This window comes from Paroedura picta, chromosome 3 (genome assembly GCF_049243985.1).
Source record: "Paroedura picta isolate Pp20150507F chromosome 3, Ppicta_v3.0, whole genome shotgun sequence".
Lineage (NCBI taxonomy): Eukaryota > Metazoa > Chordata > Lepidosauria > Squamata > Gekkonidae > Paroedura > Paroedura picta.
Window position 1 is genome coordinate 134750528 of NC_135371.1, and position 27422 is coordinate 134777949.

The 27422-nt window shown below is 42.9% G+C and overlaps 1 protein-coding gene across 2 annotated transcripts; it reads left to right on the plus strand.

Moving 5' to 3' along the window:
• The first annotated feature begins 943 nt into the window (after positions 1-943).
• On the plus strand, positions 944-26864 carry DUS1L (dihydrouridine synthase 1 like). 2 transcript variants are annotated; one of them, XM_077328026.1, is made up of 14 exons: positions 953-1230; positions 2140-2386; positions 2850-2958; positions 4251-4301; positions 6767-6879; positions 9555-9637; positions 11371-11474; positions 12285-12429; positions 12675-12771; positions 13398-13486; positions 16406-16572; positions 18878-18915; positions 25226-25301; positions 26167-26864. In XM_077328026.1, the coding sequence occupies exons 2-14, from the start codon at positions 2144-2146 to the stop codon at positions 26313-26315; spliced, it is 1464 nt and encodes a 487-aa protein (XP_077184141.1). In that variant the 5' UTR covers positions 953-1230; positions 2140-2143; the 3' UTR covers positions 26316-26864. The 2 variants fall into 2 exon arrangements, with proteins under 2 accessions (XP_077184143.1, XP_077184141.1); XM_077328028.1 differs by lacking the exon at positions 2140-2386 and having other exon boundaries at positions 944-1230.
• Positions 26865-27422: the final 558 nt, after the last annotated feature.

Genomic DNA, 27422 nt, shown 5'->3' on the forward strand with positions numbered 1-27422 from the left:
TGACTGCTTTGGAAGTGGACTCTATGGTATCACATCCTGGCTAAAATCTCTCTCCTCCTAGAACTCCACCCTCCAATGCTAGCCCCAAATCTCCAGGAATTTCTCCTGGAGCCAGGGTCCCATTGTGCTCCTCTTCGCTGGCCTGGCTACCCAGGAAATTGGGAGTATATGGGGATCGCCGGCCTTGTGCAAAATTGGGCACCTCTGTGCTCATGCCTATCTTTACTCAGGAGATGGTGAGTTCTCCTTTGAAAGTTTTAAAGCAGGGGCTAGACAGTCATCTGACAGAAATGCTGATTTTATTTAGGCAGATAGTGAGTGGGTGGGCAGGAAGGGATATGCCAGTGTTTGTCTCCTGTGGCCCTTCCTTGCCTACCCAGGGAATTGCTAATAGCCGCTGTGGGGTGGTATTTGAATTTCCCCCAGGCCAGGCTGGATTCTGGAGATTTCTGGTGGATCACTTGGGAATGAAATTGGTGTCACTGTGGTTGGACAGGTAGGTGTGAGTTCCTATGTTGTGCAGGGGTTGGACTAGATGACCCTGGAGATCCCTTCCAACTCTCTGATTCACTGACTTGGATGTGGTGAGACTGGGCACCTTAAGGGCTATGGGTGACTCGATGGCAGAACCTCTTCTTTGCAAGCAGGCCTCAGGTTAACTTCCGGAATGTCCAGCTGAGAGCACCAGGTAGGAGGTGATGTGAAAGAGCTCTACCTGAGACTCTGGAGTGCCGCTGCCAGCCTGAGTTTACAGTACTTGCGTGGATGGACCAGGGTCGGTCTTCGTGTGGTTAGGGGTGCAGCAGGGAGAGAGCCCGTGCCGTGCCTGGTGAAGAGCAGCATGGGCACAGTGGGACCCTGCATTGGTCTCCACCAGGCACCCCCTTAGTACTCCTAGCGGGATGCTCTGGGGGGGGGGGCTGGAACTCAGAACCGAATTTTCGGGGCCCCCCCGCCCCGTAGCGTCAATGCCCGATTTCCTCCTCGCTCTCACGTTTGTTCTCCCCACTTCCCTTTTTCTCGCGACTGAGAAAATAGCTCCGGCGCGGCCGCTAGGAGAGATTTCCGCGCGGCCTTCTTCAGCCGCGCCGAGATTTCCGACGGGCCTTAGTTTGAAGTTACACTGTCCCCCGTGGCGGTCGGAGTGTGATGGCGGAAGTGCCGTTCGGCCGCCTGAGTGCCCCGTCTGGGGCTCCGCGCCTCTTCGCAGGGCTACAGCGCAGGACCCAGGTACATCGGGGGGAGAAAAGCAAGGGGGACTTGGGCAACGGGTCGGGGCTGTCTCGTCGGCCAGGCGGGCTCGGATCCTGGCCTAGCTGGGCAGGGCTGTCATTGACGTCAAGTAGCCCTGTTGGCACACCATGGGCATGCTGTTAGGAATCCACTTCAGTCCTCTTAGACTATTTTATTTAAAAAAAATTAAATCAAGCGGCTCTAATCAGATCAGTTCTGTAGGAGAGTTTTGTGCCACTGAGATGTTTTCTTGAGTTCGACATATCTTCCCCACTGAAGCAATGATGTGTAGTTCAAAGAAATGGAAGTGAGCTCTCACTGCTATTTGTGTGGCACTTTATTTTTAAATTATAGATCTTGATTCTGAACAAGTGGCACAGTAATGCCATGCCTATAGAATATTGAGGTGCTGTTTATACAAGACAAACCTGACTCCCTATATCAGCTCAAAATTACAAAATGATAGGTGGTATATTCTAAGACTCGCTTCTGCAGTGTTGTGGTATCCGGTTATGGAGCGACAGAAGAAGAGACCCTAATAATACTGCTAAAATGTCTACTCTCCTTTCTGCAATAATTCAGTAGAAGAGCCTAGTGGAGACCTGTGCCATTGCTATTTGCATTGCATTCAATAGCTTTTAAAGATAGTTATCAAAATTTGTCACAAAACAGGGTGCTAAGTACTTTTTTTCTTAGCATTTTCTTTAAAAATGTTTTGGGTAATGTATTTATGGGGTAAAACTACAAGCTACATAAGAGGCAATTACAAGCGTTGCTGTTTGTACCTAAGAGTTCTCATATGGATAAAGTAATAGTCGGCTTCAGTGTGTTTCATATGAAGACTTAAAAATAATAACATATTGGAATAAATGACAGTATTTACTGACTGTTTCGGTTCCCTTTCAGTAAGATGAAGATGCCTAAACTTAAGGGCTTTGAGTTTTGGAGAAACACATTGGGAGGTGCCCGCTATGTAGTTGCTCCGATGGTAGATCAAAGTGAACTTGCTTGGAGACTGCTAAGCCGCCGTCATGGAGCTCAGCTGTGTTATACCCCTATGTTGCATGCTCAGGTCTTTGTCAGAGATGCCAATTACCGTAAGGAAAATCTGTATTGTGAAGTGTGCCCTGAAGATAGACCTTTGATTGTGCAGGTAATAACAATAGCATGTTTCCTCTTTGAAAGTATATTCTTTGGAGTGAAGGATGCTTTTTTCTGCAAGGTGATATAATATCACTGTGGTATAATAGGTAGTGAGGCAATATCTACTGTAATATTGTGATTGTGTTTAGGTAGAGAACATTGCTTCAAAATAAAATTGCTGGTTGAGATGGAATCTCAGAACACCACTCCTTTCCAAAGACTTATATGATTTTTAGCCAAATATTTAGGTATTCTTTATCCTTATGAGATGGAAGTGATAGTTGTAGAATAGGGAAATGCAAGATATAAATGATTTGGGGAATGCTGCCCGGTTGGCCACAATCTGGTGCTCAAACAGGCAGGACACCATTTATAGTGTGCTCCCCTCTTGGAGTTATTGACAGTCATAATCTATGATGGTTTTGCTTGCGTAGTGGCTGCTTAGTATAAAAAACGTATCTAACTCTTTTTAGTTTTGTGCCAATGATCCAGAAGTGTTTGTCCAGGCAGCCTTGTTGGCTCAAGATTACTGTGATGCCATTGATCTAAATTTGGGGTGCCCCCAGATGATTGCAAAGAGAGGTAAGTTCAAACTGGACCCTGTATTGATGCAGATATTGCAAATCAGAGATGTGAGGGGCATGTGTATGCCCCTCAAGAATGGATTGTCTTCTTATAGAAAACAGAAGTTGTTAGTCAGGGGTAGTCAAACTGCAGCCCTCCAGATGTCCATAGACTACAATTTCCATGAGTCCCTGCCAGCATTTGCTGGCATTCGCTGGCAGGGGCTCATGGGAATTGTAGTCCATGGACATCTGGAGGGCCGCAATTTGACTACCCCTGTAAGTGATGGAGGGACTGGAAAATGATTCTGCTTCTTTGTTGTGCTGCCAGCTTTCAGATGTTTTAAATATATTTATATGCTTTACGATTCTTTTGTTATACTGTACGCTGCCCTGAGATGACAGGCTCATGAGGGGGTGGGTTATAAATGTAAACATAACTAAATATGCAAATATAAATGAGAGCTGAACCCTACCCTACCTTGTTGCATTGCACGCTGTTGCTCAAAGCACTTTTTCCCCAACAGTGTTTCAGTGCCAGAAAAGAGCCATGCGAGCAAGAATAATGTGTCAACTATGAACTAAAGGACGGGGCACAGTTTAGTTTCCCATGTTTTGTGCACTCATTTTTTGTGAAAAGCAGTCGGCCCCACCTAAATCCTCTTCTGCATTGGGTAGATGAAATCTGTGAATGCATACAAGTTGAGGACTATGTCATATCAGCATTTGCCCTATGAGTATTCTCAGGCAATTACAATCCAAATTAATAAATGATGTTTTGCAACACAATGCTACTGATGTTTCCTTGGAAGTAAGTTCCACTGAATTTAATGTCTATCATTGCCCAGTAGAATTCCAACCTTGATTTATGCAGCAGCCTCAGAACCACTCCTTAAGTATCAAACAAAGGAAACCTGTATTAATAATTCCATTACACCTCTCCGTAAAAGCTCCTATTTGGCCACCTTGTTCCTTTATCTTACTTTCAAACTGTCCCTGTTGTCCGAATTCATGCTAGTATTTAGAAACAAAGCAACATAAAAGTGAAAATGCTCTTGTTGGGTGGAGTTTGAGCACTCCAGATGTAGTGAGAGGAACAGGAGTTTAGGGAGAGTTCTGTGCTGCAGTATTCTGGCTTGGCCAAGTTTAAACTGTTCAGAATTTTGGCGTGCACAGTGAAAGAATACCACCCCCCCCCCGCACCTTTTGTGTCTCCATTTAAAAGGCTCATTTTTGTTTTATGTGTGTGCATGTACACTCACTCGGACTGTTATCCTCTTTGTCAGACTATGATTTGCTGTATTTTGTTAGGCCACTATGGAGCGTTCCTGCAGGAGGAGTGGGACCTTCTTCAGAAAATGAGTAAGTTTGTGGGAACCTTGAAAAAGGGCAAGAAATGTTAAGAATAAATGGAAAATACATGGAGTTCACTAAACAAGTACTTGTGGAAAGGCGTATAGGAAAACAGCATTTTGTGTCCCTACATGGGATAACACGGTCCATTGCAGACACTTTTTGCTACCCGCAAGACACCTTTTTTCAGCCTTTCAGCTGATTGCCAATCTGTTGCAGTGTTGAAGCACACAGACATGCGCTCCTACTTAGCTGTTACCATTAGGAGCCATGAACTGCTTGTGTGTGTTCAGTGGCTCTGAAAACAGTGTTGCTAATTTCAACTGTGTAACTCTTGTCCTTCTGTCAATGAGATTGTGTCAGCATACCATGATATAGGCTAGTGCTTAATCCAACTGTAGGAGTTTGCATTTAGCAATCAGAACTGGAGTAGACAGTCTTCAGAGCATGCTATTGTAATTCCAGTTTCATCAACCCACATAATTTATCTAACCTATATATAGAGTATTGAACTTAAACATGGGGATCCCATTCAGTTATGCTTACTGGGGGTAGGGTGGGCATGAATCCTAAACATCATCCTGAGCTCCTTAATAAGAGCAGGACATAGATGTAAAATAGTATACACACCCTCTACACACACACCCCATGCTGGAAGTTGATGTGTATGTGGTTTCATTTTTCATTGAAAAGATTATGGTGAGTTTTAAGAGGTTCATTCAGGGAAGGAGCTCCTGTTTTCAGTAAGCCTATATGTCAAGTATGGTGGAGCTGGCAGACTGTGAGAAGAGAGTGTGTGTGTGTGTGTGTGTGTGTGAGAGAGAGAGAGAGAGAGATGGAGAGAGTGTGTGAGTGAGAAGTGCCATCAAGTAGCTTCTGACATGGCAACCCTTTAAATTAAGGACTTCCAAAGCATCCTATCCTTATTAGTATTATCAACTCTTGCAAACTGAGGGTCTTTATTGAGTCAATGTACCTCATCAAATTTTCATAGCATTTTTGCCTTTTCCAGTGACTTCTCAGTGTGACCAAAGTACAATAGGCTCAGTTTAGTCATTTGAGCTTCTGTTGTTGTTAGTTGCGAAGTCGTGTCCGACCCATTGCGACCCCATGGACAATGATCCTCCAGGCCTTCCTGTCCTCTACCATTCCTCAAAGTCGATTTAAGTTTGCACCTACTGCTTCAGTGACTCCATCCAGCAAACCTCATTCTCTGTCTTCCCCTTCTTCTTTTGTCCTCCCAGCATTAGGCTCTTCTCCAGGGAGTCCTTCCTTCTCATGAGGTGGCCAAAGTATTTGAGTTTCATCTTCAGGATCTAGCCTTCTAAGGAGCAGGCAGGGCTGATCTCCTCTAGGACTGACCAGTTTGTTCGCCTTGCAGTCCAAGGGACTCGCAAGAGTCTTCTCCAGCACCAGGGTTCAAAAGCCTCTTAGGGAGGATTTATTTTTAGTAGAACCCACTTATTCGTCTTTTTGGTGGTCCACAGTATTCATAAGACTCTCCTCCAACACCACATTTCAAACAAATCTACTCTCTAACTGTAAGCTTTCTTCATTGTCCAGCCTTCACACACATACATAATAATGGGGAATACTATAGCTTGGATTAACCTGATCTTGGTTGCCAGTGACACATCCTTACACTTCAGAATCTTTTCTAGCTCCTCCACAAGTACATTTTCCAGTCTCAGTCTCTTTCTGATTTCCTGGTTGCAGTTTCCGTTTTGGTTGATAACTGAACCAAGGAATAGAAAATCTTGAACTATTTCAGCTTCTTTACCATCAGAATCAAAATCACACAGATCTGGAAAAGACTGCAGAGAGCCATCCAATCCATCCCCCCCACCTTCTCAGGGACTTAAAAAACACACAGATGCTCATCTAATCTCCTCCTACCAGTTTCCAATGAAGGAAATTCCACCACCTCCAAGGCAACATATTCCATCTATGAACATCCCCCACTGTTAGAAAATGCTTTCTAATATTTAAGTGGAACCACCATTGCTCCTATCCTTTTCTCTAAAGCTGCAGGAAACAAGTTGGCCTTAAAGTTGACAAGTAATCATAACTTATTTCTTCCTGATATTCAGTCGTAATCCTGCTTTGGCACTTTCTGTTTTAACCTTCATCAGTAGTCATTTCAGGTCTTCACTATCTTCTGCCAATAACGTAGTGTTATCTGTCTGTGTTAATGTTCCTGTGAGAAGAATGAAAAAGCAAAATAAAACAAAAGAAATAAACTTGGAAACAACATGGAGTGTGAATTGCCTCCTGTGGAAAAGATGATGTAATTATGCCTTTACTTGAAGAAAGATCATTTGGATTGGGTGTCTACCATTGTACTGCACAGTAGAGAGTGTAGTGTATAGATAACGCATCTTGGGACAACAGTTGACAGTTTCTTACATGATTTTTGGACTGACACCAGTTTTGGACTGACACCAGTTTCACAACTATTTTTTCTTGTTTTCCAGTTATGTTGGCTAATGAGAAGCTTTCGGTTCCTATCACATGCAAAATCCGTGTTTTCCCAGAAATTTCCAAAACTGTGAAATATGCACGATTGCTGGAGACGGCTGGTTGCCAAGTAAGGAGTCTGCTGTTCTCTGTTTTGTTGGATTGCACAAAGGGCTTTCATATTCTTAAATTCTTAAATTTAACAGGTACAGTGAGTCAGGGATGTGTTTGGGAAAAGAAAAAAAATAAGGGAGAACCATTTCCTGTCCCAGTGTTTTGGGAGAGGTTGAATCAGAAACTCAGTCTCCTGACTTAAATTGTCATCTTTAAATAAGCTTGGGACAAAATGTGCTTCTCTGTTAAAAGAGCCAGTAACATCTGAGAAAGAAAAACACAAGTTGTTCCTTGGAATGTTGAACTCAGTGGCCCATCTAGTCCAGCATCCTGTTTCACCCAACAGCCAAGCTAACAAGACATAGAAGCCAAGCCCCCCCACTGCATACTGCCTCCTAGCTGTTATATGCAGAGGTTTTCTATCTCTGAATAATAATAATAATTTAACCAGTAGCCACTGGTGGAACTAAATAATATTTCCAGGGTGTGATTTCACCATACGTATGTGGGAAGCAAACATGATAAATCCACCACAGCTTGGTTGGTGTTTCTGTGGTTAGTGATATAATCCTGTACCTATATTTTATTCTTGATTAAGCTGCTTGCTTTGTTCTGAGTATGTCAAAGTTTATTATTACAGTCATTCAGACCAAGTTATATAAACAAAATCAGAAGAGTCCAAAACAGTATGGTCATTAGGTGTAATACAATTGACAAATCCTAAAAATAAAACTTAAAATTACCTTTCCTTTAAACTTTGTATTTTTATGGCAGCAGCACAAAACTTGGCAAGCTGAATTGTTACTGGGGAGTTCTCCTCGCTTAATAGCCTCTTTGCTCAATCTGCACCTGGACGTTCTGGAAATCTTTTGAGTAGTGGATAGAACAATTTCCCTCAAATGTCTGCATAGGATGGGCAGTGGAACAGGGTGTGTTCTCTTGTTTCAGTTTGGCCACTCCCACAAAAACACTGTCTCAGTGAGAGGGGAATATTCTTATAATGGCATCTAGCAAGGTAAATGTGTTTGCTTGTTTATATTAATACTAGAAAGTAAGCCCGCTGTTCTGGGAATACAGCGGGCGCTAGCGGACGTTGTGAGTGCGGCGGGGCGGCTCGGCGGCTTCCCAGCTGCCAGCTGCCACTCGAGGGCGGCTGTGGTCCATGCGGCAAGGCCGCCGCTGCCCCCCCCTGGGCCGCGGCCTACCTGTTAGAGAAGTGGCCAGGGCGGAGTCTCGAGTGGGTGCCAGCTCCGCCGTCGTGTCGGGCGCTGCTGCTGGGGGCCGTGGAGCCGTGTTTTCTACAGCGGGCGGCAGCGGGCACTCTTGGCGGCGTGGGGTGGCGGGTGAGCTGGCCTGTTCGCGGGCAGGGCGGGGCCGGCACTGCAGCCGCAGCAGGCGCGTCTTGTGGGTGGGCTGCTGCCGGCGCCGCTCCCGCAGCTGTGGGCAGCGGCCGTGCGTGGCCTTGTGGGCCGGCGGATGACTTGGCCTGGTGAGGGGTGGTGCGGCCAGCACCGCGGCTTGTGCCATTGGGCGCTCCTTGTGCCGTTGGCCGTGTCCTGGTGCTGGCTTGCGCCGTTGGGCGCTGTTGGGCGCCGCTGGGTCATGTGAGGCGTGCGGCCAGGCAGTGACCTGGCCTGGTGGTGTGGAGGCAGCAAATGGCAGTGGGTGGCCACATGCGGGCCATGGCAGAGGGGGGGCGGATTGGGAGGCGCTTTGCGCCTCCCGATTCGTCAGCCCAGCAGCAAGGGACCAATCATGACCCGCGCTCTGCGTGGCTCGTGATTGGTCCCTTGCCAGCGGACTGATAATCGGAGGGCTCAATCGGCAGGCGCTGATTGGGCCCTCCGCTTGTCAGTCCTGGGGAAGGGGCCAATCGGCACCCTTCCTCATCACGGACAGGGCCCACCCTCGGGGCCCTTACCGAATTATTTAATCCGCTCCGCTAGGAGCGGTTAAAGATACTGCCCTCCCCGGAGGCTCAGGACAGTTTACATGGAATGTAAAAACAACACATGGAACTTCATTATTACACATATGAATGAACTACAACAATAGTGACATCAACATTAGCAACTATAACAAAGGGTAACAGTCTATATCATTTGAACAGGACCAAAGTTCAGAACGGGTGTGTGGATTCCTGGGAGGGAGGCTACAGTGGCCTGTAGATGTCACTGATTTTGGTCAGCCTCAACTAAATGCCTGGTGGAAGAAGGGCTTTTGAAAGCCCTGCAGAACTGTTTTAGTTCTGCTAGGGTCCTGATCGCTGCCGGGATATCCTGTTATTACTAACAGGGACAGATAAGTGGCAGGAGCCAGAACATACCTTTCTTTATCTGGAGCCAAAAAAGTTGGAGCTTGGCTCATGTCCAGTTGATTGTTCTGTATCTGCTGATTGTCCTATATCTGCTGCTTGACTAATGATGCAGCTTGATTGTAAGCTAATTTGAATTAAAAGTGTGTAGATTGTTCTACGTATTTTTTTAAATTAATCTAGACAAATATGTGCTGGTAGCACAGAGCATAACTTCACAAGGTTTCAAGTCCTTGCCACAGCAGCTGAAATAAAATTTATCTTGATTCAGAATCCATAGGACAGGGAAAATGTTTTTACAAGAAATCCTGCCACAAGAAATTGTTTTTTCTAGATATGTTTGGCCCACATAAATTGAAAATCAAATTTACTCCTAGCTCCTGACTGTCCATGGTCGCACTAAGGAACAGAAGGGACCTCTAGCTGGTGTGGCCTCCTGGGAGCACATACAGGCTGTAAGGTAAGGTGCTGCTGGAGTCTGGCTATAGGTTTTTTCTCCAAAACCAAAGATTTAAACACTGGCATTTGCATGGCAGTGTTCTGTTTGTTACACTAAAACATGAATTGGATCTCATTATAAATTGTATACATTCATAGAATCATAGAATCATAGAGTTGGAAGGGGCCATACAGGCCATCTAGTCCAACCCCCTGCTCAACGCAGGACTAGCCCTAAGCATCCTAAAGCATCCAAGAAAAGTGTGTATCCAACCTTTGCTTGAAGACTTCCAGTGAGGGGGAGCTCACCACCTCCTTAGGCATCCTATTCCACTGCTGAACTACTCTGACTGTGAAAAACTTTTTCCTGATATCTAGCCTATATCGTTGTACTTGAAGTTTAAACCCATTATTGCGTGTCCTCTCCTCTGCAGCCAACAGAAACAGCATCCTGCCCTCCTCCAAGTGGCAACCTTTAAAATACTTAAAGAGGGCTATCATGTCCCCTCTTAACCTCCTTTTCTCCAGGCTGAACATTCCCAAGTCCCTCAACCTATCTTCATAGGGCTTGGTCCCTTGGCCCCAGATCATCTTCGTCGCTCTCCTCTGTACCCTTTCAATTTTATCGACGTCCTTCTTGAAGTGAGGCCTCCAGAACTGCACACAGTACTCCAGGTGTGGTCTGACCAGTGCCGTATACAATGGGATTGTGATAATTATGATAATGATAATTATGATAATGATTATCATTATGATAATGATTTTGGCATGCTGTACCCCAAGTATCTCAATTCCACCTATAGATGTTTCTCTGACCCTAGCTCTCTTTTGGACCCAGAAATATAACTTCAGTATTTTCAGTCTGCTTCAGGTCATTCTGTAGAATGTATATCACAATTTCAGCAAGGCTTGCCAAGTGCCTGGAGAAAAAATGCCTCTTTGATGGGGGCTTAATGGAATATTATTTACCAGGTGATTTACCTCAGTGGTGTGGAACGATTCAAGTGCCCGTTTCAACACAGTAAGCTTTTATTAAAGGGAAAAAAACCTCTTCCCCGGTCTCCTGGTAAACCCTACATATAACTACAAGTATCTCTCTAGCTGAGAGATGTATCAAGGCAACCCTAGCATCTGGGAAATGGCAAAATGAGACTTAGAAAAGTGGGCAAAGGAGAACAAGATGCAATTCAATAAGGAGAAGTGCAGTGTTTTACATCTGGATCACAACCATGAGAAGCATGCATTCTGGATGGGAGATACACTTCTGGGTAGCACTGTGCATGAATGAGATCTTGGGGTACTTGTGGACTGTAAGCTAAATATGAACAGACACTGTGATGCAACGGTAAACAAGGCAAATGCAGTCTTGGGCATCACATCCAAATCCCAAGATGTAATAGTCCTACTGTATACTGCATTGTTAGACTGTACCTGGAATACTGTGTGTTGTTCTAGAGGCCTCACTTCAAAAAAGAAATGAAGAAAACTGAGAACAAAATTGTGAACAGTGAGGATGGTCCAGAGCCTGAGGAAAGGCTGAGGGACTTGGGAATGTTCAGCCTGGAGAAAAGGAGGTTGAGGGGGGGACATGATTGCTCTCTTTACGTTAACTGCATTACGTTATCCCAATGCCTGGGATTCCTGTGTGTTCATCTTGAGGGGTTTTTGGGACTGCACCCCAGGGTCATGACATCTGGATCTGTTTTCTGATTTATGTATTTGGTAGTACTACTCTACTTTTTTTTTCTTTGATAGAAAGGCTGTAAATATTCCTGTGTTTGCAAATGGGAACATCCAGTACCTAAGTGATGTGGAACGATGTCTTCAGAAGACAGGGGCTCATGGTGTCATGAGTGCAGGTAGGGAGAGACCTTTTCCAATATGCTGTTTATGAATCTTAGTGGATCCATGATAAAACACAAGTTCCCAGGATGACAAACATCCTTATTTCAGGAGCTTTCGTGGTTCCGCAGGGCCTGTAAAACGGAGCTCTTCCACCAGGTCTTTGGTTGAGGCCGGGGTGCGGAAGATCTACTGTTTTTAATGTTTCTATTTGATGTGAGGTTTTATTCTGTAACCCACCGTGAGGCATTTTATGAAAGCGGTGGGCAATACATCTAATAAATAAATAAATTTGGCATAATCCGTAAGCTTAATGACACTGTGGTGTTCTATGGGTTGAATGGAGCTGTGAGTTCTTCTGAGAAGCAGTAGAATATGGATATAGCTAGGAAATCAATGTGGTTTTGCAGGCATGGCAAACATGGTTCTCCCATCTTCTCTTTTGCCCCATAAAACCACCATGAGGTCTGGCAGGCTGATAGAGAGTGATTGATCCATAGTCATGTGTTGTACTTAATGGCCATATGGGGATTTGAACCCAGGTCACTCTAGCCCTAATCCAACTCTCTACTGGCTTGCCCCTGGCTGGCTAGCTTCTCGTCCCTGAACTAAAGATGATGAGGGGACAGTTGTGGGGGAGAGCTGATGGATAGGTGTGAGGATAAATACTACCTTCTTATCTGCCATTTCTTCTCTGCAGATTTCTATTTCCCAGTCCCTTCCTTGACATTATGATGCTAAGAAGGGTGATAGGTACTAGGAAGCTCATGTAATTTATCGGTCAAGCGCACTTCCCTGAAAATATCCTTCTCTCTTTCCCCCCTCAGAGGGCAGTCTTCACAATCCAGCTCTATTTGAGGGAAGAAACCCAGTCGTTTGGGAGATGACTGAGGAATACCTGGAAATAGTACAACAATATCCTTGTCCGCTATCCTATGTCAGGGCTCATCTCTTCAAGCTGTGGCATCACACGTGAGTGACTCTGCTCTTTATGCCTCCATCCCCTTCCTGTAGGCTGTTGAGCGATCTGGGAGCAGGAACAATAAGCCTGGCCCTGGGTTAGCTTTGATATTGGGGCTTTTTATGGCACATGGGAGAACTGGAAATCTCTGCCCCACTTGCAGAATTTTAAGGTCCATGAGCTGGCAGTAAATTCTCTGCACCTTGAGTCTTTTTCGGGGGAGTACACTAAGAGGCAGTGTGTTGGCTTCCCTCAGGTTGCAGATTCACCAGCAGCTGCGTGATGAACTGGCAAAAGTGAAGACACTGGAAGGTCTTGTGGCTGTCAACAAGGAGCTGAAGCTGCACTGCCAGGTAACAGCAGCCAGCCAACTCTGGGGAGGGCAGGGGCGGCCCATCACTTCGGCATTCAGGTCGCTTGACAACTTACACCAGGGGCAATCAAACTGTGGCCCTCCAGATGTCCGTGGACTACAATTCCCAGGAGCCCCTGCCAGCATTCGCTGGCAGGGGCTCCTGGGAATTGTAGTCCACGGACATCTGGTAGGCTGCAGTTTGACTACCCCTGACTTACACTGTCACTATATTTCTATTTCATTCACAGGGGGATGATATTTTTTTTTAAGATTGAATGTACTATAGTCACAGATTTGTTCAACAGATTATTTTGGTTTCAAATGTTCCAGTTCTCGTTCTCTCTCTCTCTCCATCCATCCATCCTATTTATATACCTCCCTCCCCGGAGGCTCAGGGCGGTTTACATAAAACTTATAAACAATACATGAAACAATCTATAACATATAAATAACTGGAACATTAATACTAATAACTGATAATTGTAACAGTGTAAATAGTGTTAAACTTAGTTTCAAGTGTGTTAAACTGTTACATGGCATTTTAGTTCCATCTATGAATTTAAAGCAGTAGCATATGGTTTCTGGGAAATCTGAATTCTTTATTGTTTATAACTGTGCTCATAGGAAGAAATTGCCAACTTGAAGGGAGAAGAGAAAGCCAAGGGAGGACTGCCTTTCTCCCACTGGATTTGTCAGCCATATGTGAGACCAGGGTGAGCTGCCATAAACCAATGTTAAACCTTAAAATAGCTTGTGCAATATATGTGGTCTAGAGTCTTTCACCTTGAAAATTAAACCACTCATTCACCATCTCTGACTAACAGCTTAGCAAGCAGGTGGGTAACTGGAGGCCAGAGATGCACCCTTCCTGATCCACCTTGTAGTAAATGCATTACAGTGAGTGTGTGTGTGTGGGGGGTGTAATTTGCAAGGGAAATGGGCATTTAATTCTCTGCCCTTTTAATAGGCACCTGTTGTCTGCAACCAGCACCTTGTGACTAAGAGGCATGTGTGTGTTCTCCCTGTAGGGTCACTCTTACCCCATTGCCTTCCTGAGCTCCAAGCTGAGTCACAAGGGGCAAGAGAGCTTCTACTTGCAAGCAGTGATGTTGTTTGTGCTTAAGCTGTGAGGAAAAGGGTTGATTGGCATGTGTGTTTACTAGAGCACCAAATAGGTTGCTCAATGCATTTCATATCAGCAAGAGAAATGTGATACAGGCGGGAGCTGAAGAGGATTTCCCAAAGCCTTCAGTTTAACCTCCTTCCTGAGGAGAATTGGGCTGTGGAAGGAAACTTTCTTTTTTTTTTTTAATAATAATTTTATTGTTTATTATTATATAAAGCATTTACAGAAAAGTTGTAAAGAAAAATCGACCAGTTGATATGGTTTGCCATCTCTTTTAACATAGATATTTAGTTCTCATCACATATTATTCCTAGTCTAGAAGTTTTTACCATTTTTCTTAGCCAAGTGATTGTTAATACATATGAGATCTGTTATAGGAATACATTCTGTTATTATCTTAAATGATATTAGGTCAGTCTCCTTCATAAGTTGGCCCTAACCCAAGAATTACTACTGTTGTCTTGTTAATGCCTATAAAATATGGTTTGTCATCCTCTTTTGGCATACATATTAACATACATATTCAATTCCCATCGCATATTAATCCTGATCTAGGAGTTATTACCATCTTTCTTAACAAAGTAGTTGTTGATACATAGGAAGGTATAATCTATTATAAGGATATATTCTATTATTGTCTTAAGTGATATAAAGTCAGTTCCCTTCATATATTAGACCTGTCCTAAAGGTTGCTACTGCTTTTTTTTTTTTTTTCTCACAAGAAGCCAGGAGAATACTCCATTGTTCAGCTCATCTTTCAGGTGGTCGCAGAAAATGAAATTGTATTTTTTTTCCATAGTAGAGTGTTTCTGATTGTCCTTCTGTCAGGGCCAGAGAAATCTCTTGCTTGATTCTTGCTTGTAATCGCCTTTGAGGGGGCTCTGAATCCTTTGTCAATCTGGATCTCTTCCTCTGGTCGCACAGAAATATCTCCTGATAGCTTCCTAGTTGCTGTCGCTTTTGAATAGACTCTTTTTATTTTGCTGATCCAAGTCATTTCCTGCTCTGAATAGACTTCCAGGTTTTTGGTACTTTCCTTCCATGAATCTGTTTTCCCAGGTTCTTTAAAGATACTTTGGGTTTTTACATCTCTGGCACTCTCTCCCTCCAGTTGATTAACTTCCAGACATTGAAGTTTCACTTGATTTACTGTTAGCTGAGCTGCGTCATCAGCTGGTCTCTCCGGATTTGGGCTCCATCCAAAAGCTCCCCCTTAGTCCCACGAATTTCCTTTTCCAGCTTATTGACTGCTTTCAGTATCTCTGAGTTTCCTTTGCATAACAAATGGAAAAGCTGTGCCTTAGTTAATTCTTCCATAGTTCTAGGCAGTCACAAACTATAAACAGAAAGTCTCGTGAGGTCTCGCGGGAGCACGAGCGATCCCAAATTATCAGTTTGTCGATCTCCGTATCAAGTCAAATTCTCCCACTGAACGTTCACCCATAAATCTTCAAAGCACTCTCTTTGTTTGGTTAATGGGTGTAATTAGCTGGGAGTCTCTCACTCGGGGAAAGAAGGAATTCGCTTGTAAATTGGTTGAGGGGGGGGGAGGGAAGAGCTTGTGAGAGGAGAGAGAGAAAAGCCAGAAAGCTTTCAATTCTTACTGTTGTAGGTTCCAGCTTCTGTCAGCTTCTGCTCCTATCGATCTGGTAAATGATGGTCTGGGAAGAATGTGAGGTCGGCTGGTCGTTTCAAGCTTGTAAAGTTGTTTGCGACAAAGACGCCATCGTGACCTTGAGCTCAAGCCGCTATTAATCCAGGGAGGTCTTGCTTCTCCCTACGGATCTGTAGGACCCTCAGGTCACCGTTCCCGGTTCCTGGGGCGACCGGTGAGCAGATTTGCGTATCTGTTCAGGTCAGCCAGGTGCATAAGCCCCTGACCCTCGGCATGGCTTAAGAGCTGAACTGAAGTCCAGCTTTCTTTATGGCGCCATCTTGAGGTCTCCTGGAAGGAAACTTTCTGATATACTGGTGCAGTGTATCGTAAATAATTTTTTAAAACCACCCAGTACTAGCAGAGACCAGTATAAAACTAACATTCAGACAAATGTTCTTTTCCTAAACTGCAGAAGGGAAGGAGCAGCCCTCGCATGATTCAGCACCCTTTTCCAAAGGGATGGAGCTGCTCCCCCAAATGTAACTGCCTAGGCAGAGGTTGTCTTCATCCCTTCTTTGAGAGAGATCTAAAAGCAGGCCCTGGTGAGAAGACTCTTAAGGTCTTCTGGGGCTCACATAGGGAGAGGCAGTCCTGCAGCTGCTTCTTAATTCTTTGTGAGAATGTCCTGGATTTTTGATATTCTATGCCGCCTCCAACTGCTAGCCTTTTTGCCTGACAGGAGCTTTTAACCTTCTTTCATCATACCGCTAAAAGAAAGCATATTTGTCCTCCTACTTTTCAGTATTGTTTCTAAGGTGCTTATGCCATCTACTGGTGACTACATGGGAGTTGGTAAAGAGAACATTGCTTCATATTTTTTGAGGGGGAAATTGTGTTCAACTTTTACAGGCCCAAGGAGCCCTGCAAAGAAAATGGCACAAACGGGATGGAAGGAGGCAACCGGGGGAAGCGAGCCTTGGAAGATGAGGATGATGGGAATTCAGATTCTCTCTCAAAGAACAAGCAGAAGAAGAAACTGAGAAATCCCAATAAAACCTTTGATCCATCCTTAAAACGTAAGCTGTAGGGCTGCAACAATGTTTCAGTAAATGGTTCAGGTTACTAGGACCTTGTTGAAGAAATAAGGAGGTGGCCCAAAACTAATCAAGCAGCTATTTTAATTTTTTAATTGATGTATAACATCTGCTGATGACTGGTGATGATATCTTAGGACAGCCATTCTCTTCTTTTCTCACATACAAGAATATACCATTTAAAAACTAAATATGTGAAATAAGGAATAAGTTCCTGAATCATAGAATCATAGAGTTGGAAGGGGCCATACAGGCCATCTAGTCCAACCCCCTGCTCAACGCAGGATCAGCCCTAAGCATCCTGGTTTCATTGCGTTCTCTCTACAGCATGGAAGAGCACCACCAGTTAACAAGCAAGATTAAACCAGGATAATTAGATTTATACTTCACAAAAAACTTTAATGGATGTTTAATAGATTAATTTTGAATTCTCCTTTCAGATCCTGGTTTGATGGACTTTGTCTGAATGCAGGCAACCAACTATCACACAAAACATAGTTAGTTTAATTAAACCATAATTTTCCACAAAGCCAGTGAACTGATCTGAACTAGTGTGTTTAAGTGGCTAGTCAGGTGAACTATAACTAAACTCATGGTCACTCTCTGTCATGAACCTCACTAGGTTCCCTTGGACCTATTTATTTATTTATTTATTTATTTGCCACCACTCTCTAATGTCTCGCGGCGGTTTACAGAATTCAGAAAAACAATAAAATTCCATAAAACCCATTAAAACGTAATTAAAATACAATACGATGGCGGATAATAAATACATAACCCACTCCCCTCCCCTCGTCCAGCAAAGGTCTGTTACTCTCTATTTGGGAGTGAGGGACTTGGTTGGTTTCAGCTAGAGATCCACAGCTGACAGCGCCGGGAGCCGCCCTGTTTTCTCCCAACAAGTCTGTCTCAGAGTTCCTTTGAGATGGCTGGGTGTGAGGAATTAGCGGTGTGCAAAAAAAAAGAAGTTATTTTCCAGTTCCAGGTCCATTGGACCTGAAACATTTTTGGTATTTCTGAAAAATCCCAAATCCCAATACCAGTATGGTATTGGGGCTGGTTTGGCTTCTCCTGTACTGCAGTTTAAACTGTGTTGTAGGAGAAGCTAGCTCTAGGATCAGCACACAATGGGGAGGTCTCTCCCTGCTGCATGTAGACCTAGGTGGGAGCTCTCAGCTCACGCTGCCCCAACTGATCCCGGACTGACTCCTCTTGCAGCTCAGTTTAAACCAAGCTGCAAGAGGATTCAGCCTTAGCTGAGGCAGTTTGGAGCTATCAGCTCCTGTTCTAGAATCACAGAATCATAGAGTTGGAAGGGGCCATGCAGGCCATCTAGTCCAACCCCCTGCTCAATGCAGGATCAGCGCAAAGCATCCTAAAGCATCCAAGAAAAGTGTGTATCCAACCTTTGCTTGAAGACTGCCAGTGAGGGGGAGCTCACCACCTCCTTAGGCAGCCTATTCCACTACTGAACTACTCTGACTGTGAAAAACTACTCTGACTCTGAACTACTCTGACTGTTTTCCCAGCTGATCTTCAGCGTAGCTGAATATACCTGAAGAAAAGCCAGGAACATTCAGCGTTATTTAGGCTCAGCTATATTGGTAGCTGATCATATCCACTGATCTGTATTTGGCTTAATAACTGAAAAATAACTATTTTAAAAGTATTATTTGGCTCTGTTTATACAAAATACACACCCCTAGGGAAATAAATTCTAATAAATAAGACTAAATAATGAAGAAGCTGTATAGAAACAGTAGCCACAGCACAGGGATTATAAGAGTGGAAAGGTTTGTGTCTCCCAAACTGGAGATTTGTGCCTGGGGTATTATTCAGATTAATTGTAGTGAAAACTGACTTGTAATATTCCTTTAGATGTCTTACTCCTTCCTTCAGTATATCCTGTCCTATTTCTATACAATTTTACAGGAAAAGTACAACAGTATTCTATTTATTAGGATGTATCTTTTGCAAAAATCTTCCACTCCACTTAGCCAGCCACAGTTACTGATAAAATTATAGGGACTAAAACTACCAGACCACAACCACACAGCCCATAAAATCCACAACCATCAGTTCACTCTAGCTATGAAAGCCTTCCTCCAGTTTAAATAGATTCTCTGCCAAGAAAGAGCCACTTCAATTGGAGGATTTTAAAAAAATTTCAACAAAATTCAAGAACATTAATTTCCAAGTATCAGAATGCAGAAATAGTTTTTCCTATTTGTATATCAGGGGCAACCTAAAATACCCAGAAACTAAATATTTTCTCCCTCTTTTCCAGCTAAATATGCAAAATGTGATCAGTGTGGAAATCCAAAGGTAGGAGTCTCCTTGGTCATTTACAAGCCGTCTGTTTGTCTTGGTTTGGGAGCTGTCGGGAAATGCATTATCTTCCCCTCAGCATCCTGTTCACCTCAAGGGGTTTCCCCATCTTTTCTGCAGTCTTTCCCAAATCTGCTTGACTGTAATTTTCTGGGAAAGATCACTGCAGAGATGGGATGGTATCCAAGTGGGTGGGAAAGTCCAGAGGTTTCTGGTCCTGCCAACACTGGCTTGGTTTTCCCTGCCCCAGTGCCCTGGCAGCAGCTGTTTCTCTTGCCACTGGCAAAGTTGAGACATCATTATAGCATTATAGCATTTTAATGATCTGTCTGTCATGTTCTCTGAATTGCCATCTTCCTTTAAAAAACAAAGCCTCTAGCCCAGGGGTAGTCAAACTGCGGCCCTCCAGATGTCCATGGACTACAATTCCCAGGAGCCCCCTGCCAGCATTTGCTGGCAGGGGGCTCCTGGGAATTGTAGTCCATGGACATCTGGAGGACCGCAGTTTGACTACCCCTGCTCTAGCCCCTTTCCTAGCAGAGATCTGTTTCTCTCCCTGCACCTACCCATCTCTGCAAGGTAAGGCTTAATGACCAACTTTTGTGTTAAATAGCAGTATATGGCCATCTGTTGGAAACTCCTGAGGTTCTTTTACAAAATCTGGATTTGACTCCAGCAACTCCTTAAAGGCCAACAATATTTCAGAGTATCAACTTTCAAAGGTCAACACTCCTATAGTGAGATTTCATTTACTATTTTACAGTATTCTAAGGAAACAAAATATAATGGTAAAATCCTACAAATGTTGCTTTCAACTTTTGCTGTTCATAGGAAATGGATACTTAGTCCTAGTATGGAATCAAAAGGGAAAAGGCTATTTAATGGGTCTCAGATTTGTAGCTTCCTGATACCATAAACGTTTTTAATAATGACCAGCAGTGGCAAATGTACTGGTGAGCTACCATCTGCTGGGCATTCCTAATGTGAACTTTCTTGATTTGTTGTCCAGGTTGCTTTGAAATAAGGATAGTGCAAAGACCTCAACAACTGCACTGATTCCTTTTAGCGTTCTTTTTGTATTTAACTTGACACTTGAGTTTAGTGGCTTTTACCTTTTGCTTTTGCACAAGAGGTCTGGGTTTTTTGCAGGGTGAGAAGAGACCCTATTCCATTTGGTTTTTTGCCATCATATGGTTATTCTTATTATGGGTAGCTTTTAGTTGATTCTCACTAAGTGGAAAATTAATTTGCTAACTTGCTTTCAGTAAATAAGTCCATTGAAAGTTGTAACATCCTTGAGTTTATAGTCCAAATCAGGCACATGATAATTTATTAATGCTAGCATTTATTTTTGCCATTCTCCTGTGTTTAAAGGAGGGTTTGTTTATACCAAGCACTTTTATTGGAAGGATATTAGGACAAAAATGGTTCGCTGAGAAACGCTAAAATAATTTTGGCAGAACAATGTAGCCAGCCAGGTGCATTCCACCTTTTGAAAAAACAATAATTTTGGTTGTAAAGATGCTGCTTCTGGTGAATTGATGACTTTTTTTTTTATAATGATTTTTTTTTATTTTCATAAAGATAGAAATATAATCATCATTTGAGAATATACGACCCCACATTGACTCCACAGTGATATAAATTTTTGCCCAAAACTCTAAGAGCCATAAGTCTAAGAGCCATCCACATTTCCACTACATAAAAAAAAAAAAAGGCCTGTTTAGATATACAAAAGAAAAGTTATTATTAATCAACTTACTTGAGAGATCGTAGACCTCACATTAACTGCTTGATACAATCTAAGAGCTATCCTAGCAGATATTTCTAGGTTTGAGTTAGATGCTTAACATTAAACATTTCTTATAGCACAGTATAAGTTTTGGCCCTGTATCAATACTCTGATGAAGGGAGAGGAAAGTAGGGCTTTGCCTTAAAAATGTACAAAGAAAAAAAAATTACAAAAGGATTTCATAATTTCTCCTTATCCTTAATACAGATACATCTACAAACCATTTATACTTGACCCATTCTAAGAGCCATCCTGACAGGTATAAGTTGAGAGCTTTGCATTTTCTACAGATCAATATGAGCTTTGGCCCTATAACAATACACCAATTTAAGTTGAAAGCTTAACATTAAACATTTTCTACAAGTCAGTGTAGGCTTTAGTCCTAGGACAATTTACTAATAGAAGAAAGAAAAAATAAGGGGGGAGAACCCCATTTTACATTTTCAGCACTAATGATTATATTACCTATATGCCTATAAAAGAAAAGAGACAAAAACAAAAAAGAAAACAAGAGAGAAAGAGACACTGCTTCCCCTTTTTCATAGAAATGGAAATATAGAATACAGTATAACATTAAACATAAAACAATATGAGCTTTCGGTCTTCTTAAGGGGGTCTCATCTCGAGGCTTGCTACATCTTGTCGTTCCCGTAAAATTATATTCTGTCCCATTGGCCTTTGGCGTAGAAAGTGCAGTTGTACTCTTTCCCGCAGAATATGCATCGATAAATCTTGAGGCCGTTGCACCTCCTGGACTCCAGTATCAATACAATTTTTTCCCCAGAGAGATCCTTTAAATCGGTTACTTTCACTGCAGATCCATATTTCTTTTGATTGATTTTTGTACACTGTTGCTTTGAGATGGCTGTATGTCTTTTTAAAAAGGGTGTCCTTATCTGGGCTGCAGAACTCCGGCATCCCATTTTCCGTCTCCAGAATTTCAGATTTCTCTTCTACTGTTGGTTTTCCACCTTGTTTAGAGCTGTCATCAGCCACTGTTATTGATCCATTATTCCTGTTAAAGACGTCTTCCTTGGCATCTTGGATCTCCTTGAAGATATAAGTTTCAGATTTCTCTTCTGCTGTTGGTTTTCCACCTTGTTTAAAGCTGTCATCAGTCACTGTTATTGATCCATCATTCTTATTGAAGACTTCTTCCTTGCCATCTTGGATCTCCTTGGAGATATTTTTGATCAATCCATCTAAAAATACTTTGTAATCTTGGGTTTGTATCTCTATTAGATGAGCCAATCTTTTTAACATAGACATGATTTTGACTTTAAAAAAAACCGGCCCCAAACAATTTTACAAGTGGCCAGTAGAGGTCCTCTGTTTTATCCTCTAATGTTCCGGCACAGGCATGTGACGTATTGAAGCCAGTTAAGGCAGGGATTCTCGTACTGGCACAAAGTTCTCGTGAGATTTTCCCATTCACTGCTCTTATCTCTTATCTCCGAGAACCAAAACAATTACAATAAGAGCTTTTGCCAATTAATTCGAGTTGATTTGAGTCCTTCTTCTGCTTAGTTAGGAGAATTAGCCTGCCTCTTAACGAGGTGGCTTCGGGCAGAGCAGAGTAAGAGGAGGGGGGAAACAAAGGGCTTTGATGCAGGAAGAGAGACGGAGAGAAAAAAAAAAGCGAGAGATACTTGCAGTAAATGATGTTTTGGAACTCAGCCGAAGTCCTCCCCTCAGTTCAAAGCGTTCATTTGTGGTAAATCATCATGTAGGGTTGAAGCAGATACTTTAAGATTAAAGAAAGAAAAGAAAGTCCGAGGTAGAAAATGGCAGTCGTCCTCTGGACCTGGAACGCTGACAGCCTATAATCCAGGGAGATATACTCCCTAAAGGATTGGAGACGGCCCCAAGAACTTCCTGGGTAGAAAGGTGAGGTGGGGTTTGCGTACCCCTCCTCTTTTCTGCCAATTGCTTGCACAATTGACCCCTGTCAGGCTTCAGAGATAGCAGAGCAGATGCCCTGCCACCCTCTCAGGACGACATCTTTAGCCACACCCGTGAATTGATGACTTTTAAGAACTTTCTTTCTCCCCCACATGCAGCCAGCTGGGTGACCTTGGGCTCGCCATGGCACTGATAAAGCTGTTCTGACCAAGCAGGAATATCAGAGCTCTCTCAGCCTCACCCATCCCACAGGGTGTCTGTTGTGGGGAGAGGAATGGGAAGGCGACTGTAAGCCGCTTTGAGCCTCCTTCGGGTAGGGAAAAGCGGCATATAAGAACCAACTCTTCTTCTTCATTAAGCCGGCTTACCATTAAAAAAAAAACATTTTAAACTGACCATAGCTTTTCATGATCCACACAGCCCAAAGTTGTGCTGTAATCTCTAAAACACAAGTTGATTTTCTTCTAAAGTTCTTTATGTTCCAGTAACCAATGTATACTTGCAATACGATCTCTAGTATCTCTTCCTTTCTGAATCTAGCTTTTTAATTTTGTTCTTTCAAAAGATAACAGAAAAGCAGAAGAGGGAAAAACTATAAATAGAATTAAAGAGAAAGGAGAAAATGTATGAATAGGGACAAAAATATAACAGTGGTAGTAGGTGTAGTCATAAGTTTCTATAAGGAGTTTGAAGGTGTCTAAAAATAAGTCCATATGCACTTGTCATTTTTTATGCCATGCAGTCATATGTTTATACATTGATTTACTAGAGGTGAGCAGAACAAAATTTTCTGAATCCAACTTGAGCATTTCTCGTTCCGTGTAAGATAACAATCTTTGTTTGAAGATTTTGAGTAGCTCATCTGTATTAACAAGGGATAACCTACAATGACATTCTTGGAAGCATGTGGGCTTGGCTTCTAAGCTCCTGTGTTCCATTGCAGATTAACATTTCTTTGAGATCTTCCCTGCCCTCCACTTGTGCGCAGTCTTGTCCTGTCCTTAACACAGACCTAGACACATTCTCATATTCCTTGCTTCATGTACAGTTAGACCCTCTGTATCTATTTATAAAACTCGTTGGATGCATGCACATGGTCTCTCTCAATGTTTCTCTAGTTTCTCTTTCAGCAGTACACTTCACATACTTTGTACGTTTTCATACTCAGCTCAAATAACTCTTCCCTTGCATATGTAGCATTACATATTTTTTATTTTATTTTCTTGAATTTCTATACTGCCCTCCCATAAGATTCGTGGGCATATGTCACCATCACTACACAAACATATCAACAGCAATCACAACAGTGGTTCCAAAATTAACAGCATATTACAACAGATTCATTTGAACAACACCTTTAATAAGATCCCCTAGGGAGATCAGTTTGGTTCAGGTCATGGAGGGGGGTGTCTGGGGGGGGGACACACCAGCAGATGTTATTGGGTCGGTCAGCCTCAACCAACTCCTTCATCTTCAACCAAATTCCTGGTGGAGGATCTCCCTTTTGCAGGCCCTGTGAAATTGTGGGAGTTCAGGCAGGGCCCTGATCTCTTCAGAGAGCTTGTTCCACCAGGTGGGGACCAAGACAGAGAAGGCTCTGGCCCTTGTTGAGGTCCAACTTGCTTCTATGGGGCCAGGGATCACTAGCCAGTTGGCAGTGGCAGAGCGTGGGGCTCTTTGGGGATATAGGCAGAGAGATGGTCTCTGGTACACAGGCTGTTTAAAAGTTGATGAATACTGTTGATTACCATTCCAGAAGTCTGGAGGGATACTAGAAAGGGACAGAAAAGTGAAGGAAGGTGCCTGAAAAGTACAATATTATGTAACTCTTTAGATTTAGATGACCCACCTCAATTCTAAATGTCTCAATAGGGCCTGGCCATTGTTTATAGCAGTGGTCCCCAACCTTTTTATCACCGGGGACCACTCAGCGCCTTTTACTGAGGCCCGGGGGGGGGGGGGTAGTTTACTCCTCTACTCTCAACCACTGCCCTAACGCTCTCTGATCGCTATGGTAATGTTTAAACATCCCTTCAAAATAAAATACAGACACGCCACAACAATGAACATAAGGAACATTTTATTTTCATGGAAATTTTAACTCATGACAGTTAAACTGACAGTTTAACTCATGACGGTGGGGGGGAGAAGGCGTCCTTCGGGGCCCACCTCCAATTAGTTGAAGGACCACATGTGGTCCGCGGCCCACAGGTTGGGGATCGCTAGTTTATAGGATTACCCTTATGGTATAGGCATCCCAATGAAGTATCCCAAAGCCCACCAGCAAGGCTTCTGTCAGTTTTTTAAAATCTTAAAACATCTGCCATCTATGTGATGTTGATTGATGCAAACCCTTCCATTGATGTAATGACTTAAGTATTCCCTTTGGAATTCTGATGTGTCATAGCCCTAACAAGTGGAATATTGAGTGTTTTCCGAACCCCCCGTGGGTGAGGCAATCTGTTCAAAAAATTTCTACAAACTTCTAGTACTTGGGATTTGTTTCAAATCTGAGCTCAGCTATTTTTACCTAAGAAAGACATCATCTACAGATTTCCTGGCAACGTGGGATTGATATGTAAAATTAGCTAATTCATTTTCTTTTGTTCCTAGGGCAATAAATGTGTATTTAACCTGTGCCGAGGATGCTGTAAGAAAAGGGCTTTTAGAGAGACCGCGGATTGTCCAGGTAAGCGTAGCTCAACTTAGCTGTAGGGTACTTTTAAAGGAAAGGCCTTCTTATGTCAGACTGGCATTGTTGATTAGACCTGTAGACTTTTATATTTTAAAACATCAATCATTCAAGAAATATAGAGTATAGATTTCAAATAATGACTGCTGTAGCATAAATCTAATACATTACCAGTAGCTTAGTGTAGTGGCTAGGAGGACAGACTTCTAATCTGGTGAGCCAGGTTTGATTCCCCGCTCCTCCCCCACATGCAGCCAGTTGGGTGACCTTGGGATCACCATAGCACTGATAAAGCTGTTCTGGCCAAGCAGTAATATCAGAGCTCTCTCAGCCTCACCTACTTCACAGAGTGTCTGTTGTGGGGAGAGGAAAGGGTAGGAGATTGTAAACCACTTTGAAACTCCTTCTGGGAGAGAAAAGCGGCATATAAGAACAAACTCCTCCTCTTCTTCTAGGCGTATTGATGTCTTAGAGTTAGCACTTGAGGAAAAGGGATTAGCTGGAAGTGGAAATATTAGAGACGCAGCCCAAATATTTGGATTTGTTCATTATCAAATGTTATTTACATTGCTCTCCTGAAGTACTAGGGAGAACAGTATATAAACGTTACAAATTCTTCAAACTCCAAATTCTTCTGAAATAAACTTGTGAACTCAGAGCTGCGAACATACGAATTTTGGAGAATACTACTAAACTTCGATACCTTTTCCAGCTCTTTTTCTAATGCTAATTATATCACATGTATGCCAGATTTATTTTTACTTGCTGTCTCAATTTCTCAGAGTACGCCTTTCCCAAACGGTCATGCTTTGATTGATATTTAACCAAGACCTACTCCCCCCCCTTTTTTTTTCTCCTTCAGGACATGGTCTACTTTTTAAAACCAAATATGAAAAGTCCCTTTTATGGAAAACCAGTCCGTCTAATCTGCCAAATATTGAAATGAGAGCGCACAAAGGAGAAATGAAGGAGACTAGATTACTCAAAGAACCTATAGATGGTGTGGCATGAGGCCTTGGGAATTTCTTCTCCTGGCTCTACTCCTAGGCCTCTGACTCCCTGGGCCAAAGAAATCTCTTCTTCCAGCATACAGCGGACAAGCCTTGTTTAAGGAAAAGTTCCTCACTCAGGGAAATACTCCTGCAATGGAAATAAAAAAAAAGATGCAATGAAAGTGTTTGAAAGACTTTGAAGGGCTAGGTCAGAAGTGCCGGCCTGAAATGCTTCAGTGGTGACACCTCTTAAAAGTCTCGACCTGCCTGTTTTAAATGTTATGTGCAATTTTAAAATTGGCAAATAAATGTTTTATATAAGGGCAGTTTTCTGGAATTTTGGAAAGGAAACAGTTGGGACTTATGGCAATGCTGGGAAGAATAGGAAGATATTTAATTGTACTTAAGATGGCCAGGAGAAAAAGGAAAGTCTGTACTGAGCGGTTCTATGAAACACGATGACTCTGGAAATTGCTTCACAGAATCTTTATATAAAGGGCACTTCAGCATATGTATTAATGTGAAAGCTGTGCTTGGACTGTAATTTATCAGGATTATAATTTAGCAACTGAAGTTTTGTGTGTGTTGGGAAATTGCTATGCAAGTGTTGTGGCCAAAAAAACTCATAATACCCACACATCACATGCTAATTTTGAAATGTGTTTCAAGTCCTGATTTTAAAGAATTGTCGAGAGTGCTGATTGGCTATTTTTGTGTCATGTACACAAAAAGGTTCTAAAAAACTTTGGATGCTTCCACATGAAGGCTTTGCTCCCATTTGGTATATGCTGCTTTGCTTTGATCTTTCCCAAATCTGTTTTGATTAGCTTTGTTCTGAAAAAATCACTGTCAAAGCTTATTTCCACACCATGTGGACAAGAAGGAGCACAGTTGTGATCATCCTGTTGCCATCAAGTGCTTTTTTCTTGCCTTAGACATTGTTTCATCCCTGCCACTGGAGGGCTTTTGGGCGGGGGTTATAAAACAGCAACACATAATTGTGAAATTGCCTTTTGTAACCATCTATTGCCATGGTCTACTTAAGGGCTCTCCAACATGGAGCCCATGGGTGCCATGGCACCCAACTATCTTTAGAAAGTGGGCAGGGCAAGGTGGGCCTTTTGAC